General features: G+C 38.2%; 1 protein-coding gene across 6 annotated transcripts in view; it reads left to right on the forward strand.

Moving 5' to 3' along the window:
• The window catches only part of RAB28 (RAB28, member RAS oncogene family), an 87,789-nt gene that overhangs the window by 56,888 nt on the left and 6,719 nt on the right, over positions 1-24,182 (forward strand). For all 6 annotated transcript variants that reach the window (XM_043572961.1, XM_043572956.1, XM_043572959.1 and 3 more), the window contains exons 5-6: positions 13,910-14,013; positions 18,421-18,498. In XM_043572961.1, the coding sequence (XP_043428896.1) occupies positions 13,910-14,013; positions 18,421-18,498 (182 nt within the window). The remainder of the gene's footprint in view (positions 1-13,909; positions 14,014-18,420; positions 18,499-24,182) is intronic.

Here is a 24,182-nt window from a genome sequence, read left to right on the forward strand (position 1 = left end):
TCATTTGAGAAGAAACAGGTAAACTGAATACTGCAGAAATCGAATTCATAGTTTAAAATGTTCTCACAAAGAAAACTACAAGCCCAGATGGTTTTACCTGTGAATTCTACCAACACGTATGGAAGAAATAATACCTGTTGTATGTAAAGTGTTCCAGAAAACCAAAGAGGATATAACACTTCCCTATTCACAACAGCAGCGTTAATCTGGTACTGAAATCACGTAAAGACACTGTAAGAAAACTACGGACCAATATTCCTCATGAACACAGATGCACACACAAAAAATCTTTAACAAGATACTAACAGTGAATTTAGCAATATACAGAATAAAAAAGATACTACGTCATGTCCAAGTGGGGGTTTGGTTTATCCTGGAAATTCAAGGCTAATTCAGTATTCAAAATCAATTAATATAATTTGCTCTATTAATAGGCTAAAGGAGTTTAAAGCCATTTGATGATTTCAATAGATATCTAAAAAGCATTTAATAAAATTCAACATCCGTTTTAACTCTGAGCAAACTAGGAAGGAGAAGGAACTTCTTCAACCTGGTAAATGGAACTTATGAAAAAGCTGTAGTCAATATCATACTTAGTAGTCACAGGGTGAATACTTTCCTCCTGAGATCAAGTACAAGGCAAGAATGTCTACTCCCACGACTCTCGTATTCAACATCATTCTTAAGGTGTCCTGGCTATTGTAAAACAGTAAGAAAAAGATGTAAAATGTACAGGTTAAAAATGAAACAAAATGACCAAATTCTGAGATGTGATTAACTATGTTGAAAATCCCTGTGTTGAGGGTCACTCTGACAGTGTGGAGCCTGCTTGGGATTCTCTCTCCCTCTCTCTCTCTGCCCCTCCCTTGCTTGCTCTTTCTCTTAAAATAAATGTAAATAAACCTAAAAAAAAAAAAAAGAAAGAAAATCCCTGTGTTGAGAACAGTGTAGAAGCATAAAGAAGACCCAAATAAGAAAAATTCAAGGATACAAAGGCTCAGTATTATAAAATTGTCAGTTCTTCTCAAATTGATTTATTGATCCAGCATCATTTCAGTAAAAGTCAGATGGTATTTGTGTGTGTGGTGTTTAAGTAAGCCAAATCTAAAATGTATGTGGAAGAGAAAAGGACCAAGAATAGTCACTATACTTCAGAATTAGGTGAGGAACCTTTGCCCTGCCAGTGATCAAGACTTTTTATAAGTAGCTTTTAATAACGACAATGTGGAGTTCATTCCAGGAAACACAATAGAGGTACTGGCAACGAAGCTCACGTAAATGGAACTTTGATGTTATTTTGAAAATGGTCTTGGAGACCTTGGAGAAAGAGTAGAGTGTTTAATAAGTAGTCCTAGGACAGTTGTTTACTTGAAAAAGAAAATGGATCGCTATGTTATTCCCATACACAAAAAAACTGTTCACTTGGAATGAAATGTTAATGGCACAACTGTTTATTTATTTATTTATTTATTATTAAATTTTTTTCTTCTTTTTTTAATATGAAATTTATTGTCAGATTGGTTTCCATGCAACACCCAGTGCTCATCCCAACAGGGCACCCTCCTCAGTGCCCATCACCCACTTTCCCTGACCTCCCACCCCCCATGAACCCTCAGTTTATTCTCAGTTATTAAGAGATTCTCAGTTATTGAGAGTCTCGTATGGTTTGCCTCCTTACCTCTCTGTAAGTTTTTTCCCCCCTTTCCCTCCCCCATGGTCTTCTGTTAATGTTTATTCATTTTTGAGAGACAGAGAGAGACAGAGTGCAATGGGGGAGGGGCAGAGAGAGAGAGGTAGACACAGAATCCGCAGCAGGCTCCAGGCTCTGAGCTGTCAGCACAGAACCTGACGCAGGGCTCGAACCCACGAACTGTGAGATCATGACCTGACTCGAACTGACTGAGCCACCCAGGTTCCCTGGCACAACTTTTTAGAAGAAAAAAATAAAGGAATTTCTCTCTTACCTTGGTACATAGAAGGGTTTCTTAACCAAGATGCAGTTAAATATTGAATATATCAACCACATAAGATAAACACGTTTGCCTCTCTCAGGTGACACATTAGAGAATTCAAAAGATGAGCCACAAACTGGGAGAAGGTATTTATAATAAAAGTAAATGACAAAAGGTTAGTATACTTTACAAATATATGAGGAAAAGACAACTCACTAGATAAATGGAAATGAAACAGAAATAGGGATTTCACAGAATAAGAAAGACAAATGACCCAAAGAGGTGAAAATAAGTGCAGTCTCATCACTAAGAAGGAAATGCAAAATAGGACCACAGGTAAGAAATGAGATACAGATCAAGAAGCCTCAGAATAACAGTGATGGAGACATAATATGAATCTATAAGAATTCATACTCATTACTGGGTGGATTATAAGTTGGTACAATCGCTTTGAAAATGACTTGGCGTTAATCTGTGAAGAACATTCATAGACGATGCTTGGTCTTAGCCAAAAGGCTGAGAAGCAGTGAACATTCGTAGACTATGATTCAACAGTTTTACTCTGCCGTGTATCTTAGACTGCTTCCCATGTGTGTCAGGTGACGTGTACTGTGAATGATCACAGTGCTTCATTGTTGGTAATAGCCAACAACTGGGAGAAGCTTGCGTGTCCATCAGCGGGCGGAAAGATCTCTAAGTTGTGTTGTGTCTGTCCAGAGGTGTCCTCTGTGGCGGTGAAAACAAGTGGACTGTTCGACTTGGGATACCATGCCTGAAATGACGCGGTATGAGAAACAGACCGTCTCGGAACACTACACGTGTGAAGGGCAAGTTGTATGGGAGTTGAGAACGCAGACTCTGGAGCTGGATTGCCTTGGGGTGGAATTCTGGCTCCCCTCCTCGCTAGATGTGTGTCCTTCCAGAAGTCCTAAACCCTTTCCGTGCCTCAGTTGTTTCATCTGTCAATGACGGTAGCTGTGAGGATGAATGGATACGATATAGGAGTAAAGCACGTGGAAAACTGCGCTGCTGTGTGTATGTTAGCTGCTCCTACTGCTCTCTGTTCTTTTACTGTTTCCTTTTTGTTCTTATTTGAAATGATGTTCTTTCATTGCGCCTCTCTCGGTAGATCTAGTCTGTGGTGGGGAATTGGAAAATATAAAGAAGAATTGGATAACCATAGTGTCATTGCCAGTTGAGGCAATTCTCACTGTGGCTTCTGTTCTTTGCAAGATCCCAGGGTATGCTGGTATCTAGGCAAGACAGGTACACTTTTTTTTTTGTCCCATGCAAGTCTGTGTATGAAAGGCATAAGTGAACTTGGACCTTATTGTGTCTATTATACCTATCTATTACATATATATCATGCAGAATTTTGCAAACAAACCTATATAGTTCTGTGCAGGTATGCGATTCCCTAGTGAGAATTCCTATGGAGAATGTTTAAAACGTGAATTAATTTCCCAGTTCCCTTAGGCTTTTGGCATGTGGGCTAATGCTAATCTTCATGATTTATGCACACACGTTCTAGAAAGCAACAGTAAGTTGTAGACAGCCACAGATGTAGAAAGATTTACTTACTCTGTGGTGCCGTGTTCTCATTTCGACCTATTATTTCATTTTAGCATGAAGTTAGAGGAGAAGTAGTTATCCATTATCTATCGCCAGAAAGAATTTAGGTGATCTAATGAAGCTAAATAAGTTGAGGAAATAATATGAGTTCTCACATACTCCCTCCTGTCCTGTTGATTCTGGCTGCTGTTGGTGTTGGTCTCGTGACTCCACGGAGTTCACGTTCATTATCACTTCAGAATTCTTATACGTTGCTTTGTGATACGTATGTGACTACAATACAAATGCAATGCAAAGGGATTAGGCAAATTCTGTAACAATATAGAGAATCTGTGAACGTGTTGCAGGATTATTAGAAGCAAAGTAGGTAACAAATGAGGCTCTGGCAGAGTCAGGTGGTAAATAATTGAAGAGAAAATCCACAGGACTCATGGCGCGTATAGGAGGTCAAAAGAATAGGCTTTGATAAAGGATTGATAAAGGTCCTTGGGAAAAACTATGAAAACTATCAGTTGTTTTGCAGCAATGAACCTTCTTTATGATCATATGAAAAAATAGGTTTGAGGAAAAGACTGTCATGATTATCATTTTAATAGGAAGTTTTATGTAGTGAGATCTACGTACATAAGAATATGTAAAATCTACGTACAGATGAGAGAAGAGCCATTCCTGGGTTGGGAGACAGAGCATTGTATTGCCAAGCACCCCAGAGGCCCACGAAGTGTCTTTATCAATCCTCTTTCTAGCTCTGGAGGCATCTATTATCCTTCGTCCTAATCTTTTCCTTGCTGTTGTTTGTGGTTTTGTCATCTGATGTTCTTCACCGGCATCACTGTCCTGGGAAGTGTGATGTGCAGGCAGGTCCGCTCCTCGTAGTGCCGAACAGGTGCCAGCGCTCAGACACCTGGCGAGGCTTAGCTTCTGGTGTCTTCAACATTGCGGGACAAACCTTAGCTGCCACTGCAGCCCAGGCCCCGTGACCCCTGACTGGGATGCCCTGGCTCTGCCACTGGCCAGAGCTGACTTAGCCCCCATCCCCAAGGTCTCTGGGACTTGGTGAGACATCATTACCTGATGTCTCCTCTCTGGTGCCCCTAATACCACAGCCGGGACTGCCGAACCTGACGGAGGGGTGTGGGGCACCCGTGTGGGGAGCACAGTGTGACTCAGGCACTGCTTCCCTTCCACCACCCCTCCCCCATTCCCCCCCGCCCCCCATAGGTCATACTACTTACTCACCTCTTACTCCAGCCCAGCCTCCCTCTGCTGTGCCAAGGCAGTGGCTTTGGTTATTTAAATAAAAAGGAAGTGGGACTGGAACTCAAAAAAGAAAAAAGAAAGGCCAACATGCAAGTGGACGCATGCAGCTCAAACTCAGTCCTTCGAGGGTCCACTGCGTTTTATTCTAGACACAGTTGATACTTTGTATTTCTTTTAAGAGCTTAAAACTGTTTTTGTCTTTATTCAACACCTACTTTGTCAGTGGCTCTTGTGTTCTGTGCTTTCCTGTGCTCATCTGCTTTTGTTTTTAGCTGCACATAACAAAAGAACCAAATTAGCAGTTTGCCATCTCAGTGTATTTGATTTCATGAAATCCGAATTTCTGTGTTTCTAAAGCATCATGAAACAATTGAAAGGAAAATCCTAACCTGAGGGGAATGTTTGGAACAAATTTGGCAAATGTCCTTATCAAAGAAAGTGCTTATACACATTGATAAGGTTAAACACTTAAATCACAGTAGAAAATGGAAAAGAAAGGAAGAGACATTTGATAAATAAATATAAAAACTAGTATACACACACACACACACACACATATACACACACATATAAAACATCTAGTGTACAGGAAAAATGGTAAACTGCGTTGAGGTCTTTAAATTTATACTAGAAACTAAAGTAGTTTCTTTGATGACACCTTTTTTCTTTATCTGTGGAACACAGTGATTTCCAGGCAGTTATGTTTTTTTAAGAAGGTTGGTTGGTTTAAGAATCTACAAAGTCAAGTTCTGATAATTTTTTATTTTGTGGCATTAGCAATTCTTCTAATACAGTATGATTTACTGTGTCATCAGAGAAAGACAGCATTAGAGAGTGTACATGGCAGGGTAAAATTAAACACATGCTCACAATCAAATTAATGTATTTCATCTGTCTTCAACTAATAACAATCTGTCATGTTATCTATCTGAGTAGGGGCATAAACAGTTTATTTTGTGTTTGGAGTAACTTCCTGGAGGTAGTTAATGTGACAAGTAGTTTGTTTGAATTGAGTATAACCAGATCAACACTCTAGATGTTTCCTTGATACCCTAAAAATTACTGTGAAAATCTGTGCAAGTGCTGTGTTTCTATTTTGCTTTTACTTCTTTAAGTTAGACAGCAACATATTTTACAGTCATTTCACGGAGAATATTCTGTTTCTGCCATCATATATGAACTGAGGGGCAAAACCAGTTTATCCTTTTAATGCTTTCTTTCCACTGATAGGGAATAGACATTAATATTTAGCATCTATGTAGACAATAATAATTAGCATCGTAGAGCGCTTTCCCTTTTTGTAAAAACCTGTAGTAATACATTCTGGCTTGGATGAAAAAGTCATATTCATTATAGAATATGTTTTTATATCATGTTTAAAAATGAATATTAGGAAAATAGGAATATTGTAAAGTTTCAGACTGAAATAAAAAAAAATACTATTATGTTTTTTAGATTTTAAAAATCTTAAAATTTTTCATCACCTAGTCTCTTATCAGTAGCTCTGATTATTATACATTTGATATGTTTTTTTTAATATACCTAGTTTTTAAGCTATTTATTACATTTGGTACTGTAACTTTGAAGACTGCTCTGTTCATTATATCAGTAATCCTATTGGTAGATGTAGTGGAGGTCCTGAATGAGGATGCCTGAATGCCAGTAAACAAATAGGGCTTACAAAGAGAAGTTCTCATATACTTGGCTAATTAATATTAGTGTGTGTGTTTTAGAAGTCAAAATATATACATATTTTAAGCACATGTAAATCAAATTTAGTACATTATTAAAGGTATTTTACTTGTCATATTTGGGCTAATCATGATGGATCATTTTTAAACATTATGTAATTTCACAATTTGTACAGCTGCAAGTACTTTGTAAAAGACTTTCTATAATCAAGTGCTAAGGCAAAGAGTATCTTAGTTTATAATGTTGATGGGCTCAATTTTATGATTTACTGTTAGTAATGAATATTTTTAAAGTACTAATAAGTAGTAACCAGGTATTTAATAGTTTACTTTTTTATAATGATGAGAATTTAAAGTTTGTATATCTATATTCTTTTAACTAAATCTCTGTTAGGTTGATGTTAGATAAAATAAGGAAACATCATCCCCAAGGCTGATGTTCATTCTTCTTTGCAAGACCTTGAATGGCTTGGTTCTAATTCTGGTGCTACTGACAACTAGCACTGGGTCTGTGGTTAAGTCACCGTGAGCCTTGGTTCTTTTATGTGTGAGTTAGATGAGTGCTTTACTTATTTGCCAGGAGTGTTACCAGGTCCGAGTGTTTTGCAGATTTTGAAACGGAGTTTAGATTGTTTCTGGAGTCTCGTAGAATGCTTTCTCTCTGTTTTTGCCCTCCCATCCTTTCTCCTCATCTTTTCTATCCAAGTAATATTTTCAAAACACAAGATCACATCGTGTCATGGGCTATGACCCTGCAAGGGCTTCATGTTGCTGAATTTGGCTCCTATCCTCCTGTTACACATGCCACATGTCCCCACTCTTGATCATTATGTTTCTTGGTTTTCCTCAGTTGCACACAGTCATTTTCCTCTGTTTGGTTTTGTCCTAGTTCCAGTGACTGCAACATTTCTCTCCTCCAGCCTCCTCTTAGCCTGATTGGCTTGTTCTCATCCTTTATGTCTCAGATGAAAGAGGTCTCCTATAGCCATCGTATGAAACTGTCATCATTACTCTCTTGGCTCCTGTCACTCCCCATCTGCTCCTCCTCCCCCAGTGAGTCATCTGTAGGTTGATTAATGTAGGATTGTTACAACTTTGGGGAGGAAGAATCATCAGCTGCACATGTGTAACACTTGCCACCTTCTATTTTGAAAGTTACAGATAATGGTAACTATATCCATATACAAGCTGGCTAAACGGAAAAAAAAATGCCATATTCATCAAATCTGTAGGAGTGCACCCTTTTTTATCATTTGTAATTTTCTTTTGAATGGTCTCTGAATTTGGAAGCAAGGAGTTGTCACTGTATAGTGAATGGAAGTGCTTTGAACCCAACAGGGGAAAGATGAGGGTTTGCTAATATATGTCACCCAGAGGGATTTCCTTTTTGTGCCTATAGTTTTGCTCAGGTGGACTGGAATACATAAGGTAAGATGGGTGAAAATGTGGCTGTGTAGATGGAACCTATATGTGTATGAACTCCTTAGCACCCCATACAGGATCCTCATGTCCCAGCCCTGCTGATTTCACCAGTTCTTGGAAGCCAGGTTCTTCCAGATGCTCATGCACATTTTTTTTTTTTTTTTTTGCTGATGTTGTTAAGGAATGTTCATCCTCTCTATCCCCGGGGTTGTGTGATTGTTTTTTCCCCTCATAGTTTAGGAGGCAACTGAAGCATCATCTTCTCTGTGACATCTTTCCTAGCCCTCTGAGCAATTCTAGAAATTTCATTTCTCTTTTCTCTTGCTGTACCTTGTCTTATACAGACCACTATTGTTCTCTTGGTCTCAGAATTCCATTGTATAATATCTGTCTACATGTGTTTCTCTTAGCCTTCCTAGCAGTTATAGCACTTACAAGGTGCTGAGTAAATAATTCACGAATAAATGAATGGATAGACAGACCATAATACACTAATACTTACTGAGTATGTGCCAGTCACATAGTATGCGCCTTTCCATGTACCAATCAGTGCTGCATGTGCTTTATACGTATTTCCTTATTTTATCTATCACAGTAACATTATGAGGTAGGTATTGTTATTGCCTCCTCTTATAGGTGAGAAAACTGAGATAAAGGGATTGATTTGTTCAAAATTCCACAAGTGGTAATAGAATAGGAAATCAAACCTAGGCAGTCTGGCTTTGGAGACTGCATTCTTTACTTACCATGTCTTACTTCTTGAGGTAAATCAGTTAATTTTTGAAGAACCATAGTTTTTTTTTTCTCCCCTATATTTGCCTTAGTGCAAACAATTGAGAATTTCAGAAAAGTTATTTCTTGTATGAGAGTAGTTCTTATATGTAATATATCACTCCACATCAATAAAATACTAACAAAGATCATCTACTGGTGTATGAATAATTTTTTGTAATAACTCTTTATGATGATATTTGATGTGATGTGACTTATTAGAATAATTGTTTATTAAACATCATTTACTTCTTGTTACTCATAAAATCGGTCTCTGTATCCTCATATACAGGCCACTTTATCCTGAAAGTTACCCACGTGGATACATTTTGAACCATCACATCAACTTATGGAGTTAGTATTCCATTGGAATTAGGGCCAAATGAAGGATGAAGTGACAACTTTAGATTCAAGATTGGGTCTTGAGTTGTTAGCTCAGTTAACTAATGATTCAGGACCCAATACCTAAAGACCCATTATCTACCTTATCAGTAAGGACTGGAGGTGGGATAGGTGGCCTTGTTCATATGCCTCTTTTCAGACCATTCTCCTTTGTCTTCCCTAAAACCCTTAGATTTGAATATCAAGCCATGTGATTATACCTCTTGGTGCTTGTATTTGTTGGCCTTATCAGCCAACCCCTGCCTGAATCATTCCTTGAATTTCTCAGAGAAATTTCTCCTGGATTACAGTCACACCATTGCTGTTACTGTCATCATTCTTGGTAGTTTCAGTATCCATATGGACTGTCCTCGGTCTCTCATGTTCCATGAATCCTTACCTCCAGTCATCTTGCCCCCGATCGACACCAACAGAGTTATTCTGAAGACCTAGTCATTAACAGTTTCTGAGCTTTTCCCATAGTTATTGATATTAATTTCGTATATCCCAATCTGTCCATTATCTCCTGTCTTTCCAACTCAGCTTCTTTAGTAACTCAACTCCAGTAAATTTTCGACCCACACAAAACCTTAACATCAGTTATCAATTACATCTTAACAGTTTTCAATTTCCTGAACCTCTCTTTACCCAACTTGGATTTCATGCTTCATCAAAATAATCACTTCCTTACGTTTACTGTCCTCAATTTACCTGGCCTTCTTTGCAGTAATTGTACGTGGTACAGTTTCTCTGTTTAATTAGTAAGTAATTTCTCTGCTTGAATGCACCCCCACCCATGTAGCTGAATGTGGCTGGAATAAGACCTGTAATATACTGTGTCTCATTTTAAATCCAGGTTACTATCTGCAAGTGATTTCTCAGAATCTCTCACATCCCACATCAAATCCATTAGTATTTTGTATTTACTTTTTATTCCAAAAATATATTGAGAATCTGCCCTACTTTTTATCATCTCTACTGCTACCAACTAGAGTATTGTCCAAAGTACCATCTTCTCTTTCATATATATATATATATATATATATATATATATATATATATTTTTTTTTTTTTTTTTGGACAAGATTAGAGGGAATTTTATTGCCTTACATAACTGAAAAACCCAATAACTATGCTGTGTTCAGGTGTGGTGTGATCCAGGGACTTAAAAAATACGTACAATCTCTGCAACCCAGTCTCTCTTGGCTCTGCTTTCTTTCCTGGTGGTTTTGTTTGTTTGTTTGTTTGTTTGTTTTCTTAAATTTTTGCAGTGGCTTCTCTGCTTTACATGTGACTCTGTAGTTTATTCTCTGCAGCAGCCCGTATTAACCTTATAAAATGTGACCTGCACACCCTTTGTGATCTGGTTCCTAGCTTTTTAAACCTCATTCCCTACTGTTTCCCTTTCTTGTTAACTCATTTCAGCCACTCTGGCCTCCTGGCTTTTCTTTCACTGCTATGCATAATCTTCCTTTAATGCCGTTGCCCTTACAGTTTCTTCTGCTTGGAAGGCTTTTCCCAGATTTCCTTGCCCCTTAGCCTTCTGAAGGTCTTTGGCTTACCTGTTTAAAATAGTACTTCCCCTCCTGTGCCCTTTATTTTTCTCCATAAGATCTATTAGCAGTTGCCATACTATGTTATTTTATTTGTCAGTCTCTTGCCTTTACTATAATGTAAGCTCCTTGGGTCCCCAGCACCCAGGACAGTGCCTGGCCGTAATAAGCACTCCTATATAACCAAATGAATGAATGATCAATAAAGTGGCTCTCCTTAGAAATTGTTAAGCCCAGGGGAGCCTGGGTGGCTCATTTGGTTGAGCATCCAGCTTTGGCTCAGGTCCTGATCTCACGGTTTGTGGGTTCAAGCCCTGTGTCGGGCTCTGTGCTCACAGCTTGGAGTCTGGAGCCTGCTTCGGATTCTGTGTCTCCCTCTCTCTCTGCCCCTCCCCTGCTCTCACTCTGTCTCTCTCTCCTTCAAAAGTAAACATTTAAAAAATTAAAAAAAAAAAGGATTGTTAAGTCCATGTTTAAGCAGAGTTGTAGTGTGATTGAGGTGAAAGGAATTGCACGTATGTATGATGTTAATGCCTTTGTCCTTCAGTTGCTTAGATATTGGAAGGATATATGCCAGAATGTTTGGGAAATGAGTATGTATTACTGTTATTAGGAAATTTTTATTCCATTTTCAAAAATAAAATATGAGAACTGGAAAGATGATGTAGCTCACTGAAGGACATAAAAGAAATTAAACGGTAGCAGTGAGAGTATTATCGCATGTATGATAGATGACTACTGGATAATAATCTTAAGGATGCTCTTAAAAGTGAAGAAAGGAAAGATTTTAGCATTGTCTCAACATAACTTTATCTTCAGGGTGTACATTTCTGGGTTATTTAGAATTAAGTATTCTAGTAACTGTGTCCTCTTCAGGGTTGCCCACTAAATTCTAACAGAACAAAGGGAAACTTTGTGGTGAAGTTCTGTGAGGGCCTTTTCTTGATCTGTCTCCTTTGTCAGACTCTCAGTTATTTAAAATAACGTTTCTGATGGTCTTTTATGTTCTTAAAGTAGGGTGGTGGCTTTTTTAGGACCTGGATTGTATATTTTTCTTTTTGTCTTTTCTTTCTTTTTTATTTTTAATGTTTATTTTTGAGAGAGAGAGAGAGAGAGAGAGAGAGAGAGAGAGAGAGAGAGAGAGGAAGGGGCAGAGAGAGAGGGAGACACGAATCCGAAGCAGGCTCCAGTCTCTGAGCTGTCAGCACAGAGCCCGATGTGGGACTCGAACTTGTGAGCCGTGAGATCATGATCTGAGCCGAAGTTAGACAGTTAACTGACTGAGTCACCCAGGTGCCCCATGGCTTATATGTTTTTTATCTTTGGGTTCTCACTGCCTCCCACAGTGCTTGGTATATAATAGGTGCTCAATAAATGTTTGTTGGATAAATGTTGCTGCTGTTTTCAGTTGACCAGTGATAGTACTAGCTTCTTTAGTATCTTTATTAGGAAAAAAACTCGTACTTGGGTGGTTAATTCCCCAATGCTATAGATAAATGTAAGTGGTAGTTAGGGAGTTGGGGGGCAGGTGGTAGGGAAGAAGAAAGAGAAAGAAAAAACAGAACACTGATAGACTATTCCATTTGAAAAGACAAATGCACACACACATTAAGTGACAAACTTCATGTTTGTTTCTTTTTAATTGGACAGTGATTTCATTGGGTAATTTTCTTAGTGACATGATTTGTTCTTACTCATGTTGCATTAGGAAAGCATTTTAGCCTCAATATTATGATAAACTAGATGTATAAATGTCAGTGCTAATAGCTCAGTATTTTAGTCTTCTACAAATTGATGCCTGTGGTATCTGGACATTTTTTGGCTTGTTCTTGTAAATAAGGTCTCAGTGATGTTTAAGGAACAGCACTTGTGGCCAGAAAGGAAAAAAGCTCCACATTATCCAAGCTAAGCAGTGTAAATGGGACTCAGAAATCCCCCACTAGATCAGAAATCTCCTAGAGAAAGATCTGTTGAGCCTACAAACTAAAGACCTTCGATATAATATTAAATAAAGCCTTTTATGTAGTATGAGAGCATTTTTTAGTTGATAATCAATTGCCACTATTATGTAGGCTTAGTAGATTTGCAAATTTACAAGTTTTTACAAGTCAGTTGGGTCCCTTCCTCAGGAAATCAGTTTAAGTTTTTTTTTCCTATATTGACTCAAAGAGCCTAGTTGTCCTTAAATCCTGTGAATATATTTGCCTTATAATTTGACGGCATTGAGTCAACACCCTTATAGGGTCTGTAGTGTTGTAAAAGGAGAAACTGTTCAATAAAGGATCACATTTGAAAAAATAGACTGTGCTGGATAAAGCCAGTATTGGCTTTGGTACCGTGCTTTGCTTTAAAGTACCTACAACTTTCAAGGAAATATTCACTTGCCCATTACTTTCAAAATGTACACTTTAGATTTGGAAAGCAACTGAGCTATATCTTTGTGAATCAAACTGTGGCTATAAATAAAGTAAACATGCAACAAAATATTGTTATCTTTTGGCACAAAATTAATTTTGAATTTGTGTTAACATTAAAGTTTCTAGGGATTATAGAACTGTTGTAATTATTAAGGTAATTTAGTTGTTTCAAACTAAATATGCTTGGGGAAGTGCATCTTGCTTTCAATTACAGTGACCTTTGAACAACATGGGGGTTAGGTGTGCCCATCCCTCGCATAGTCAAAAATCTATGTATAACTTTTGGCTTCCCCAAAACATAACCACTAACAGCCTGCTATTGACCGGAAGGCTTACTGATAACATAAACTGTCAATGAACACATTTTTTATTTGCTATATGTATTATATATTCTTTCAGTAAAGTAAGGTAGAGAAAAGAATGCTATCAAGCAAGTCATAAGGAAGAGAAAATACATTTAGAGTACTATACAGTAGAAGTCCACGTGTAAGTTCAAACCCATGATGTTCAACAGTCCACTGTAATCATTGTGTTTAAACATGTGATGCCAAGATGAGATCTTTTTCGTGTCTCATCAGTGTGCCTGAGGCTGTAGATAATAGGAATGAGTACTTTCCGTTTTTTGAGCACTTTTCATATGCTGGTCATTGTGCAATGTTCATGGAGTCATTCTCAAATAACTCTATATGAGGGAGGTCTATTTGTTATTCTCCGTTTTTAGATTTATAGACTCAAGCATAAAGAGGTTAAAGAAATTGCTCAAGGTTACACAGATAGTGTCTAAGCTGGGATATAATATTGGAAAGTAAGTCACAGTTAAACTTGTTAACAATGTATTGATTGACTCTGATACTGAGTTTTGTTCTGTTTGTTTTTGTTCACTTTTCTAGTTGATTTGGAGCATATGCGAACAGTAAAACCTGATAAACATTTACGGTTTTGCCAGGAAAATGGTTTTAGTAGCCACTTTGTCTCAGCAAAGACAGGAGACTCTGTAAGTAAAATAATGAATACTGCATATTATAAGTGATCTTTTGTTTATTACTAATATTCATAGGAAGTATACTTCCTAGACATAACTTTTGGAACAAATTGATTCCTGTTGAAGATATAAAATAGATATAATGTTTAATTGGTCTGTATTAAATTTGCAATTCATTTAACGTAATTTTATGGATATTTTAGGGAATTTAAAAATATGAGAGTTAAAAAGAACATAAGAAAAGAAAAAGAACGTATAAATCATACATTATCTCAGCATCCAGAGGTGACCACTTACAACCTCATATGATTCCTTATAGTTTTCTTTTTCTGAGGCGCACAAATACTCAACATTACTGCTGTTGCTGCTAGCGAATTGAACTCACTGAATGCTTGCTTCGTGACTGCACTGTGGTTCTCTCATTCTCTTGCTATCTCTGTGCTAAGGATGAGTCCTGGAGAGATGATGTAATGGGGTCCAGGGTGCACAGCTAATGAGTGGTGGGGATAGGATTTGTAAACCCAAGCGGTGACACTCCAGCGTTTTGAACTGCACTAAATGTTTATTTAAAAAATTAAGATCATAATGTAGAAATAATTTTGCGTTTTACTTTTATTTAAAAATTTATATGCAGAAAGTTTTGCCATGTCACTTAATATTACTAAATAGATTTAATAATCCATACTACCACCAACATTTGTATGAGTGCCATATCATGGCACTATTTTTTAGCATCCAGGATTTATGTATTTACTTTTAAATCTTTGTCAATTTGGTAGGCAAAAAAAAAAAAAAAAGTATTTTCCTATTTTAAATTTCTTTGATTTATCAAGGTTAAACTTTTAAAGATTTCATTATGTATTTATTTTCTGATTATTATCAGAACCCTTTTCCCCAAGATAATGCAAACATCAGCACATACCCACACATGCCACTTAAAAATATACAAAAATCAGTACTCCTTGGTAAGTCTATCCATGGGCTGGGCTTCTACTCTCATTTATCTTCCTTGGAGTCTTTTGTCATTTTAGAATTATTTTAACTTCCAGTATTTTAGTTTGTGTTTAACCACTCAGTACTTTTGTGTACTTTTTGTGTACTTATGTTGAGCCACCACTAAAAATCCTCATTATTTTCTTTTTAAATGCAACTTTGAAGTCATTTGTTCTTATGGAATCACTTTGACACTTGTAGTCCTCTCCATCTCGAGGTTATTCCCCTCGTCGCTTGAGGAGTTGCACTCCTAATTTACTGTACTTTTCTCTAATACTACCTTGGTCATAATCCTCGGTGATTTCATGTTCTTTGTCCTCCACTCCACCTCCACCACTGGCTCCCATGCTCTGTCATTACAAATCACTGCAGCTCTTTTGTTATCTCTGTCTCAGTGTCAGACGTCCTAATCACTGACCACCCTCCCATCTTTCCAGCTCATACCCCTGACTGCCCTAATCCAGTCAATCTGCAGTCTGGGCAGGACCTATAGACCCTGATCTGAACATATTTTTAATGTTCCTCACCTCCTGTCATGTTCTCGTTTTCCTCTTTTCCTAACTTAAATCTCAGGTGCAATCAAAATTATGTCGTGCATATGCCCTTAATTCCATTTCCCCACTTTGAGAGTATCAGACTCACTTGGCTAAGTCTTCACTCTGGTTTAAAGCAAGCCCCCACTGTTTTGTGGCCGTACCCAAGTATTTGAACAGAGGCATGCTAGCTGTTTCACTCAAAATTCATACTCATCAACCTGAGGTAGGCCCTTAATGCTGCCCAGTAATTATGCCACGTGTCCCTAGGCCATGTCTCTGCTGCTCACCTAGGACGAGCTGTTGACTGTTTTTATCACTTCTCTTCTCTCCTCAAATCTTCAGCATTTCCTCGTCCATTCTCTCTGCTGATGGCCTTTTTTCCTAGTTTATAAGGAATTTGAAGCCAACAGAAGACAGCTGCATACTCTTGCCACAGCTACCCCTACTTGCCATGTTTGCTGCCTCTGTTCCCATATTTCCTGTCTTCTCTACGATTACTGTGGGAGACCTTCTGTGCTCCCAGGCTCGGTGTGTGTTAGTCCCATTTCTCCTTGCCTAGTGAAGAACACTGCTCAGCAGTTCTCTCTTCTTCCTACATCATTGCTTGTTTTCTGTCTATTGGATTATTCTATCTGCATATCAAATATTATGACTTCTCTTATCTTAAAGACAAGGAACTGTGGAGCCTACATCCTTCTCGAGCTCTAGCTTTCTTTCTTTCCCCTGGTTTCAGTGGGATGTTTTGAAAGAGTAGCTCCCAGTTCTCTCTTTGCGGTTTCTCTTGAACAGTTGCGGTTGGACTTTTGCCCCCAGTATTTGATGCACACTACTGTTATTAAAGTCACCAGTGACCTCCTTTTTGCTTAATGCGGTGGTCAGTTCTTAGTCCTCATCTTACTGGACTTAGTTGTGGCATGTAAAATAGCTGATCACTCTCTCTTCTTTGAAATACTTTCCTCATTACCTTCCAGGATACTGCCCCTCCTGGTTCTCCTCTTCCCTTCCTAGCTACTCTCTTTCATTTCATTTTGCTGATTCCTTTTCTCTCCAACTTCTGAATATTGGAGTGCCCTAGGGCTCAGTCCTTGGGTATCTTTTTCTAAACTTACTCCCTTGGTCATCTCATTTAGGCTCAGGGCTTTGACCAGACCTCTTCCCTAAACTCAAGACTCATATATCCAATTGTCTGCTCAGCACCTCCACTTAGATGTCTAATAAGCAGCCCTAACTTAATTCAGGTTCAGAACTGAACTCTTGATAGTCCCTCCTAAAATCCCTCATTGTCTTCCCCAGTTCAATAAACGGCAGATCTTCTACTGTTGCTAAGGCCGAGAAAATTTTAGAATCAGTCTCAACTCCTGTCTTTCTTTTACATCCCACACCCCACATCTGTCTATTGCCAAGTCCTGTTGGCTCTACTTTCGTGATATGTGCAGGATTTGGTGACTATTTTTTACCCTCTCCTTGCTGCCACTTCGTTTCAAGCTGCCATCATCTCTTACATCAGTGTCCTTGCTGGCTTCTCTTTTTGTACCCTTGATCTTCTACAGTGAGAATACTCAATACAACCATCAGATTGACCGCATTAAAATAGAAGTCACATCAGGCCATCTTCCCATGGCTTCCATTTAACTCAGAGTAAAAGCCAAAGTCCTCCATAGCCTGCCAGATCTTGTGATTTGTATTGCCTTCATCTCTTTGCTCATTTTCTTCCACAAACCCTCTCTTTGTCTCCATTCCAACACACCAGCTTCCTTGTTTTCCTTGACTGTTGACCATCAGACTATAACGCATAATGCTTTTTAGGATGTAAACAACATATGCCTGTTGGGTAGATGTATACCTTTTTTTTTTATTAGAAATCAAAATTAAATTTGTTGCAATAAGTATTCAGTAAGCAATCATGAGATAAGTAGGAGTAAGAATATGATAAGACACTTAGGAAGCAAGACAAGTTATACATCATAGTCAGTGTGCGATTGGAGCCCTAGGAATCATAGTGGGCCCATTATAAGTCACATATGTATGAAAGGCTATTTATAGAAAAGTATTGTTGATTTCTGTTTAGTGATAACAGTTTACTGTTCTTTTACTCTGCACTGATAAAATACAGTAGACATCACTAAGTTGTTTTGCTCAAGATATACGGAGGATTTATTGAAATCCATGAGAGCCACAAAGATTATTAAAGGGTTGGAAAGTAAGACCTTTTGAGATAGGCTAAACCTAGACCAAAAACGGATACAGAATTGGCAGTGAAAAACCTGGGTACTGAAGTATAGGCTAATTTATTTTCATCTTCTCCAGGACTTCTAGGAGTTTGTTATACTAGTAGTTTTTGTTTGTTTGTTTTGTTTTTAATGTGGTATCTATAATTAATTGTTTCATGTTAAAATCTTAAAAATTAAAATTTTTAGGGATAAATGTCTTTATGTTTAAAATCTTTTTTTTTTTTAACGTTTATTTATTTTTGAGACAGAGAGAGACAGAGCATGAACGAGGGAGGGTCAGAGAGAGAGGAAAACACAGAATCTGAAACAGGCTCCAGGCTCTGAGTCATCAGCACAGAGCCCGACACGGGGCTTGAACTCACGAACCGCGAGATCATGACCTGAGCTGAAGTCGGACGCTTAACTGACTGAGCCACCCAGGCGCCACTTTATGTTTAGATCACTTTAGTGAATTGTATGATTTTCAAATTATGATTCAATATTAAAAAATATTATTACTCTTAAAATGTTAGTGTATTTGACAAAGCTATTTTTGGAATAACCTGGTACATCATATTTTTGCAATTCTTGCTGTTTATCATTTTTTAGAAAATTCAATTTATTTGAAGGAACTTAAGCATGCCTGTTTTAAATCATTTAAACCTATTTTTGTTATGTAGGTCTTCCTGTGTTTTCAGAAAGTTGCTGCTGAAATCCTTGGAATCAAGTTAAACAAAGCAGAAATAGAACAGTCACAGGTGATTATATTTGAACTTTATATTTTTAAAAAACAATTTATTTCCTAAAAGGCATTAATTTTCATCACTGACTCCCTTCACAATTATGCATTCTATGTACATATCCCTAACAGCCTTAGGAATAAATTGTGTGTGTGAATCAGTGTTTATTGTGGAAGGTGGAAGATGTGAATAATTTTGCCAAATTATGATGCCCTTCAAACTCCATTTTGTCCTAAAGTTGAGATTATTATAATACAAATTTCATCAGTGATTAAATAATGGGTTAAGATGTTGATCATATTGTTTTATACTTCCTTATTTAAGTTCTTCCAGGATTACTGCACTCTAATATTTTTTGTGTTTCATATAAAATGCCAGAGATTTATCAAAGTTCAGTCTCAGCATTTACTCCATGTTTGCTTTGGTAAAACATTATGTTTTCTTTATGTCTCTGTTCTCCGTTCTTCTCTAAAACACCCCCCCCCCCGTAAAGATATTAATTCTTGATGTTATTTTATCATTAATTTAATACACAGTTTAATGATGGTATTAATTATTGAGAATTTCTGAATTCTTTCACTATTTCTAGAAATTCTTAGACTAAGAAACAAATGCGAATGCCAACAATCAAGCATTTAAAATACCACCATAGTATTATGCAATTCACATGTTTGATAGAATGAAAAATCAGAGAAAGAGCCTATCGTATAACGTTAAGCTTTTGGTTTGCTGAGAAGGCAACAAATAAATTACATTTTTCCTCAATCCCCTCCGCTCTGTCCCCAACCCATACAGCTAAAAGGGTATAATTGTCCTTTTCCCTTTTTATATTTTTCTTTAATTCTTTCAGTGTTCTGTTTCTTATTTTTATGGTCACTCTGTGTGCGTGCGTGTGTGTGTGTGTGTGTGTGTGTGTGTGTTTTAAAACAGCAAATATCAATTGAAAATTGTCACGCTGATGTGGCTGTTTCTAGGATTTGATTATAATATTGAAACTGTGGAAATCTTTTATTTTTTAGCTTTCAAGACTTATTATGGTAAGGCACAGTGTTAAGATATTTTATGCCATGTAAATTGCTCTCAGACATATAAAAATAGCTACAGTTGACTCTTGAACAACACGGGAGCTAGGGGCACTGACATCACCCTCTGTAGAGTCGAAAATCCACGTGTAACTTTTGGTGTACCCAAAACTCCAAAACTTAACTACTAATAGCCTAGTGTTGATTGGAAGCCTTACTGATAACATAACCAGTTGATTTTCGTATGTTATATGTATTATATACTATATTCTTCGATAAAGTAAGCTAGAGAAAAGAAAATGTTTTTTTAAGAAAATCATAAGAGGAAATACATTTATATTACTGTATTTATAAAAAAAAATCCAGTATAAGTGGACTGGTGCATTTCTTTTTTTTTTTTTTTTTAATTTTTTTTTCAACATTTATTTATTTTTGGGACAGAGAGAGACAGAGCATGAACGGGGGAGGGGCAGAGAGAGAGGGAGACACAGAATCGGAAACAGGCTCCAGGCTCTGAGCCATCAGCCCAGAGCCTGACGCGGGGCTCGAACTCACGGGCCGCGAGATCGTGACCTGGCTGAAGTCGGACGCTTAACCGACTGCGCCACCCAGGCGCCCCATGGACTGGTGCATTTCAAACCCAAGGTCAACTGTGCTTGGCTTTGGCCCAGGAGGATGGCTACAAGAAAGAGGAATGACCATGACTTGCTTGATTGAACAGAACTTGGCAGACTCCAGAGCTCGAATGATTTCCTCTCCTTTTTAGCTCCTGTTTTTTTTTGTTCTGTTTTTTAAGTTTATTTATTTATTTTGAGAGAGAGAGCACACAAGCGAACACGTGCGCATACATGCACAAGTGGGGGAGGGGCAGAGAGGGAGGGAGAGAGAGAATCCCAAACAGGTTCTGCCCTGTCAGCGAGGAGCCTGATGTAGGGCTTGATCTCACGGACCATAAGATCGTAACCTGAGCCGAGATCAAGAGTCAGATGCTTTACTGACTGAGCCACCCAGGTGCCCCTAGCTTCTCTTTCTAAATGATGTTTGTCTCTGGTTAATTAGAGAGTCCATGAGTGATTATCATATTGATCATACAGATGTAGTATAGTGGTGGGTCTAAAGAAGATTTAAAGGAATTTAGTTTCTGCCTTAAGTGAAGAAAATTATGATCATGTACTAGGCATTGTGTTACCTCATTCAACCATCTTCCTAACTCTGTGGGGCAGGCAGTATTTCATCATTTTATGGGCAGGGTATGGAAACTGTTGAGATTGAGTAACGTGATTTCACTGACCTATGATTAGGCAGTGGTGGAGGCAGGATTTGAACTCAGGGTCATTTGAGAATGACGCTGCTCTATTGGAAGATTTGCTGGGCAGGTTGAAGTAGGAGGAAGAAAATGACAGAAAGAGAAGCTCGTATGGACAAGCTGAAAAGCGCAAGTTATATTTTAGAAGCAGAAGGGCAGTTTGGTTAAAATGACCATTGCATTGTAGAGTGAAAGGGATTTGAAAAACGATTATGGAGATTTATGAATGCCAAGTGGATACATTTTATGTAACATGTAGATAGTAGGAAATCATTTTTTAAAGCTGGGAAATAAAATGAAAGCAGTTTTTAGGTGGGAGTAATCGAATGGCTGTGTGCACACACGTGTGTGTGAGTGTGTGTGTGTGTGAGAGTGTGTGTAGTTGGTAGGAAAAGAGATTGAAGCAAGGAGACTATACTGCCTTCATGTGATAAGGACCAGACTCAGAGAGGAAGGGAAATAATGGATGTAAGAGAGCAGAATCAACAGGGCTTGTGGATCGACAGGATGAAAGAGACAAGTCCAAGATTACTTTGCAATTTCCCTCCTAAGGGGATGGACAAAGGAGAGCCCTGGTGACTGGTGGGCCCTCCCTAGAGTGGAAGGTGTGCTGATACATCGCAGGCAGCCACTCCGGGAGAAAGTTCTCTGTACTGCCTCATCTTCACAACAGTGGTCAGTTTCAAGAAAAACTCCAGAGAGATGGACTAACTTGGGATACTTTTGTCGGCAAAATTTTAGGGAGGCTTTAAGGTTCTTAGCTCCCTCTCAGTCACCAGAGCCAGATAGCTACTATTTTGACGTTAGAGATGGATTTAACATCTAGGCATATTTTTTAAAAAAATTTTTTAATCTTTATTTATTTTTGAGAGAGAGAGAGAGAGAGAGAGAGCCCACCCAAGTTGGGGAGGGGGAGAGAGAGAGGGAGACTCAAAATCCGAAGCAGGCTCCAAGCTCTGAGCTGCCAGCACAGAGCCCGACGTGGGGCTCGAACCCACGAACCGTGAGATCATGACCTGATCTGAAGTTGGATGCTTAACTGACTGAGCCACCCAGGCACCCCCTTTTTAAAAAAAAAAAAATTATTGTTTATTTTTGAGAGAGACAGAGCACAAGTGGAGGAGGGGCAGAGACAGAGGGGGACACAGAACCTGAAGCAATCTAGGCATATTTTAACTGCGGAGGTATCCAGATGTGTAAATTACATGGCTCTCTATACTTCCTGTACACCTTGTAAACCTTGTTTGTTTAGTGCACCCTGTCATCTTGTTTATTATGTGACGACATTTAATTCAATCTTCAGTTTGTTGGTGGCGTTTACTTTGAATTCATTTCTTTGAGAAGGAATTCAAGTTACTAGAGCCCTCCTTTGTTGTGTTTGTCAGAATCCTTTGTGTAGGGAAGCCTCATTTTTCTTTCCTGAACCTGATGAATTTGGTGTCTTTGCCAATTAAATTACTGATTGCACAATGAATGTTTCTCAGTGGAAACATTTTTGAAAGTTTATTTTTTAAAAAGAGATTTCTAAGAACCTTACTTGCAAGCCAGCCAGCTGTGGTGAGCCCAGAGTTCTTTCTTTCTTTCTTTTTTTTTTTAATTGAAATTTATTTGGTCTATAACATTGGATAAACTTAAGGTGTATGACACATTGATTTGATACATTTACATATTGTAATATGGTTGCAGTTGTAGTGATAATTAGCACCTCTGTCACATTACATCATTATCCTTTCTTTTTAGTAGTTGGAATAATTAAGTTCTAGTGTCTTAACAAGTCTCATGATTATAATACAATACTGTTGTCTATCCTCAAGGTACTGTGCGTTTCATCTCTAGAGTCTATTTACTACTTGTTGAAAGTTTGTACCCTTAAACGACATCTCTTTGGTCCTCCCCATCTCCTATCCCCTGGCAACTACCATTTTATTCTCTGTTTTCACACGTTTGACTTTTTAAAATTTCACACATAAGTGATACCACACAGTGCTCGTCTGGCTGACATCTCTCATTTAGCCTAATGAGTTCAAAAGGATATCCATGTTGTTGCAAATGACAGAATGTCTTCCTTTTTCGTGGCTTAATAACACTCCATTATATATATTTTCACTACATTTTTTTTTTTATCCATTCATCTATTGATAGACACTTGGGTTGTTTGAGTATCTTGGGCTATTGTAAATAATGTTGCAATGAACATGGGGATGCATATACCTTTTCAAATTAGTGTTTTTCTTTGGCTAAATACCCCAAAGTGGGATTACTAACTCATATATATGGTGGTTCTGTTTTTAATTTTGGGGGGAACTGCCATACTGTCTTTCATAGTGGCTGTACCAATGTACGTTCCCACCAATAGTACAGAAGGGTTCCTACTTCTCCACGTCCTCACCAACATTTATCTCTTTCTTCTTGATGATGGCCATTCTAACTGGTGAGTGAGAGAGAGAAGGAGAGAGAGAGAGAGAGAGAGAGAGAGAGAGAGAGAGAGAGAGATTGAGAGGGGTGGGGCATGGAGGCAAGGCAGGGTGGGAGAGCCCATGTACACTTGTTTTCTGTGTTTTTTATGCCATTTGAAGGATACCTGGGGGAATTTAGTATAACATTTGATAGTGTTTTGTATTATTTTATGGAGAAGGAGCTGGATGGTAGACTCACCAGACACATGGGAATTGATACTTTAGTAATTGAGTTTGTGACATAGGTATTTATAATCAGATTAGAGTCTTAGTTCCATTCAGTGATTATGTAAAGAGATTCTGCTATTTTAGTTCTAACCTGCATTGTTCCTCTCAGGAAGTTCTAGAAAACAAGTTACCAGCACGTTTTGCAAGCTTTGCAAGGAAGGGAAAGGGGAAAAGGGAGGAAAGAAAGGGCACACAGTTCATTAATACAGCAGACACTGTTTGATGGCCTCCTTCATGCCAGGGACCACAGCAGTGTTCGGGGATACAGAGAGAAATGCATTAAAGTCCTTGTCCTCAAGGAGCTCCCGGAATCAGCGGGGACAGACAGCTATTTAGACACTTAATGTGCACTCTGGATGCCTTTTCCACAATCCCTGATTTAAGCAATAGCTGCATTTGTATCCTTTATCTGTTCTCTGCCCTGCCCCACCCCTCCCCTCAACTCTTCTCCTGTAGCATCCTATAAAAGTTAGGACTAGTTGTTAACAGATGTCCTCATTTCCCATGTTGCTTAAGTTTTTGGTTTGTTTGTTTACAAAGTAGTCAGACCTTTAGGGGAAAGAACGAATTTCCAATTGCTCTTCTCTAAAACGTACAGCATTTAGCTTTTCAGTAATCCATCAGATCATCTAAGAAGAAAATACATCGTCCTGTGTCTTCCCTCTTTCAGTCTGAATTGCAGGGAGGCCT

Source organism: Prionailurus bengalensis, chromosome B1 (genome assembly GCF_016509475.1).
Source record: "Prionailurus bengalensis isolate Pbe53 chromosome B1, Fcat_Pben_1.1_paternal_pri, whole genome shotgun sequence".
Classification (NCBI taxonomy): Eukaryota; Metazoa; Chordata; class Mammalia; order Carnivora; family Felidae; genus Prionailurus; species Prionailurus bengalensis.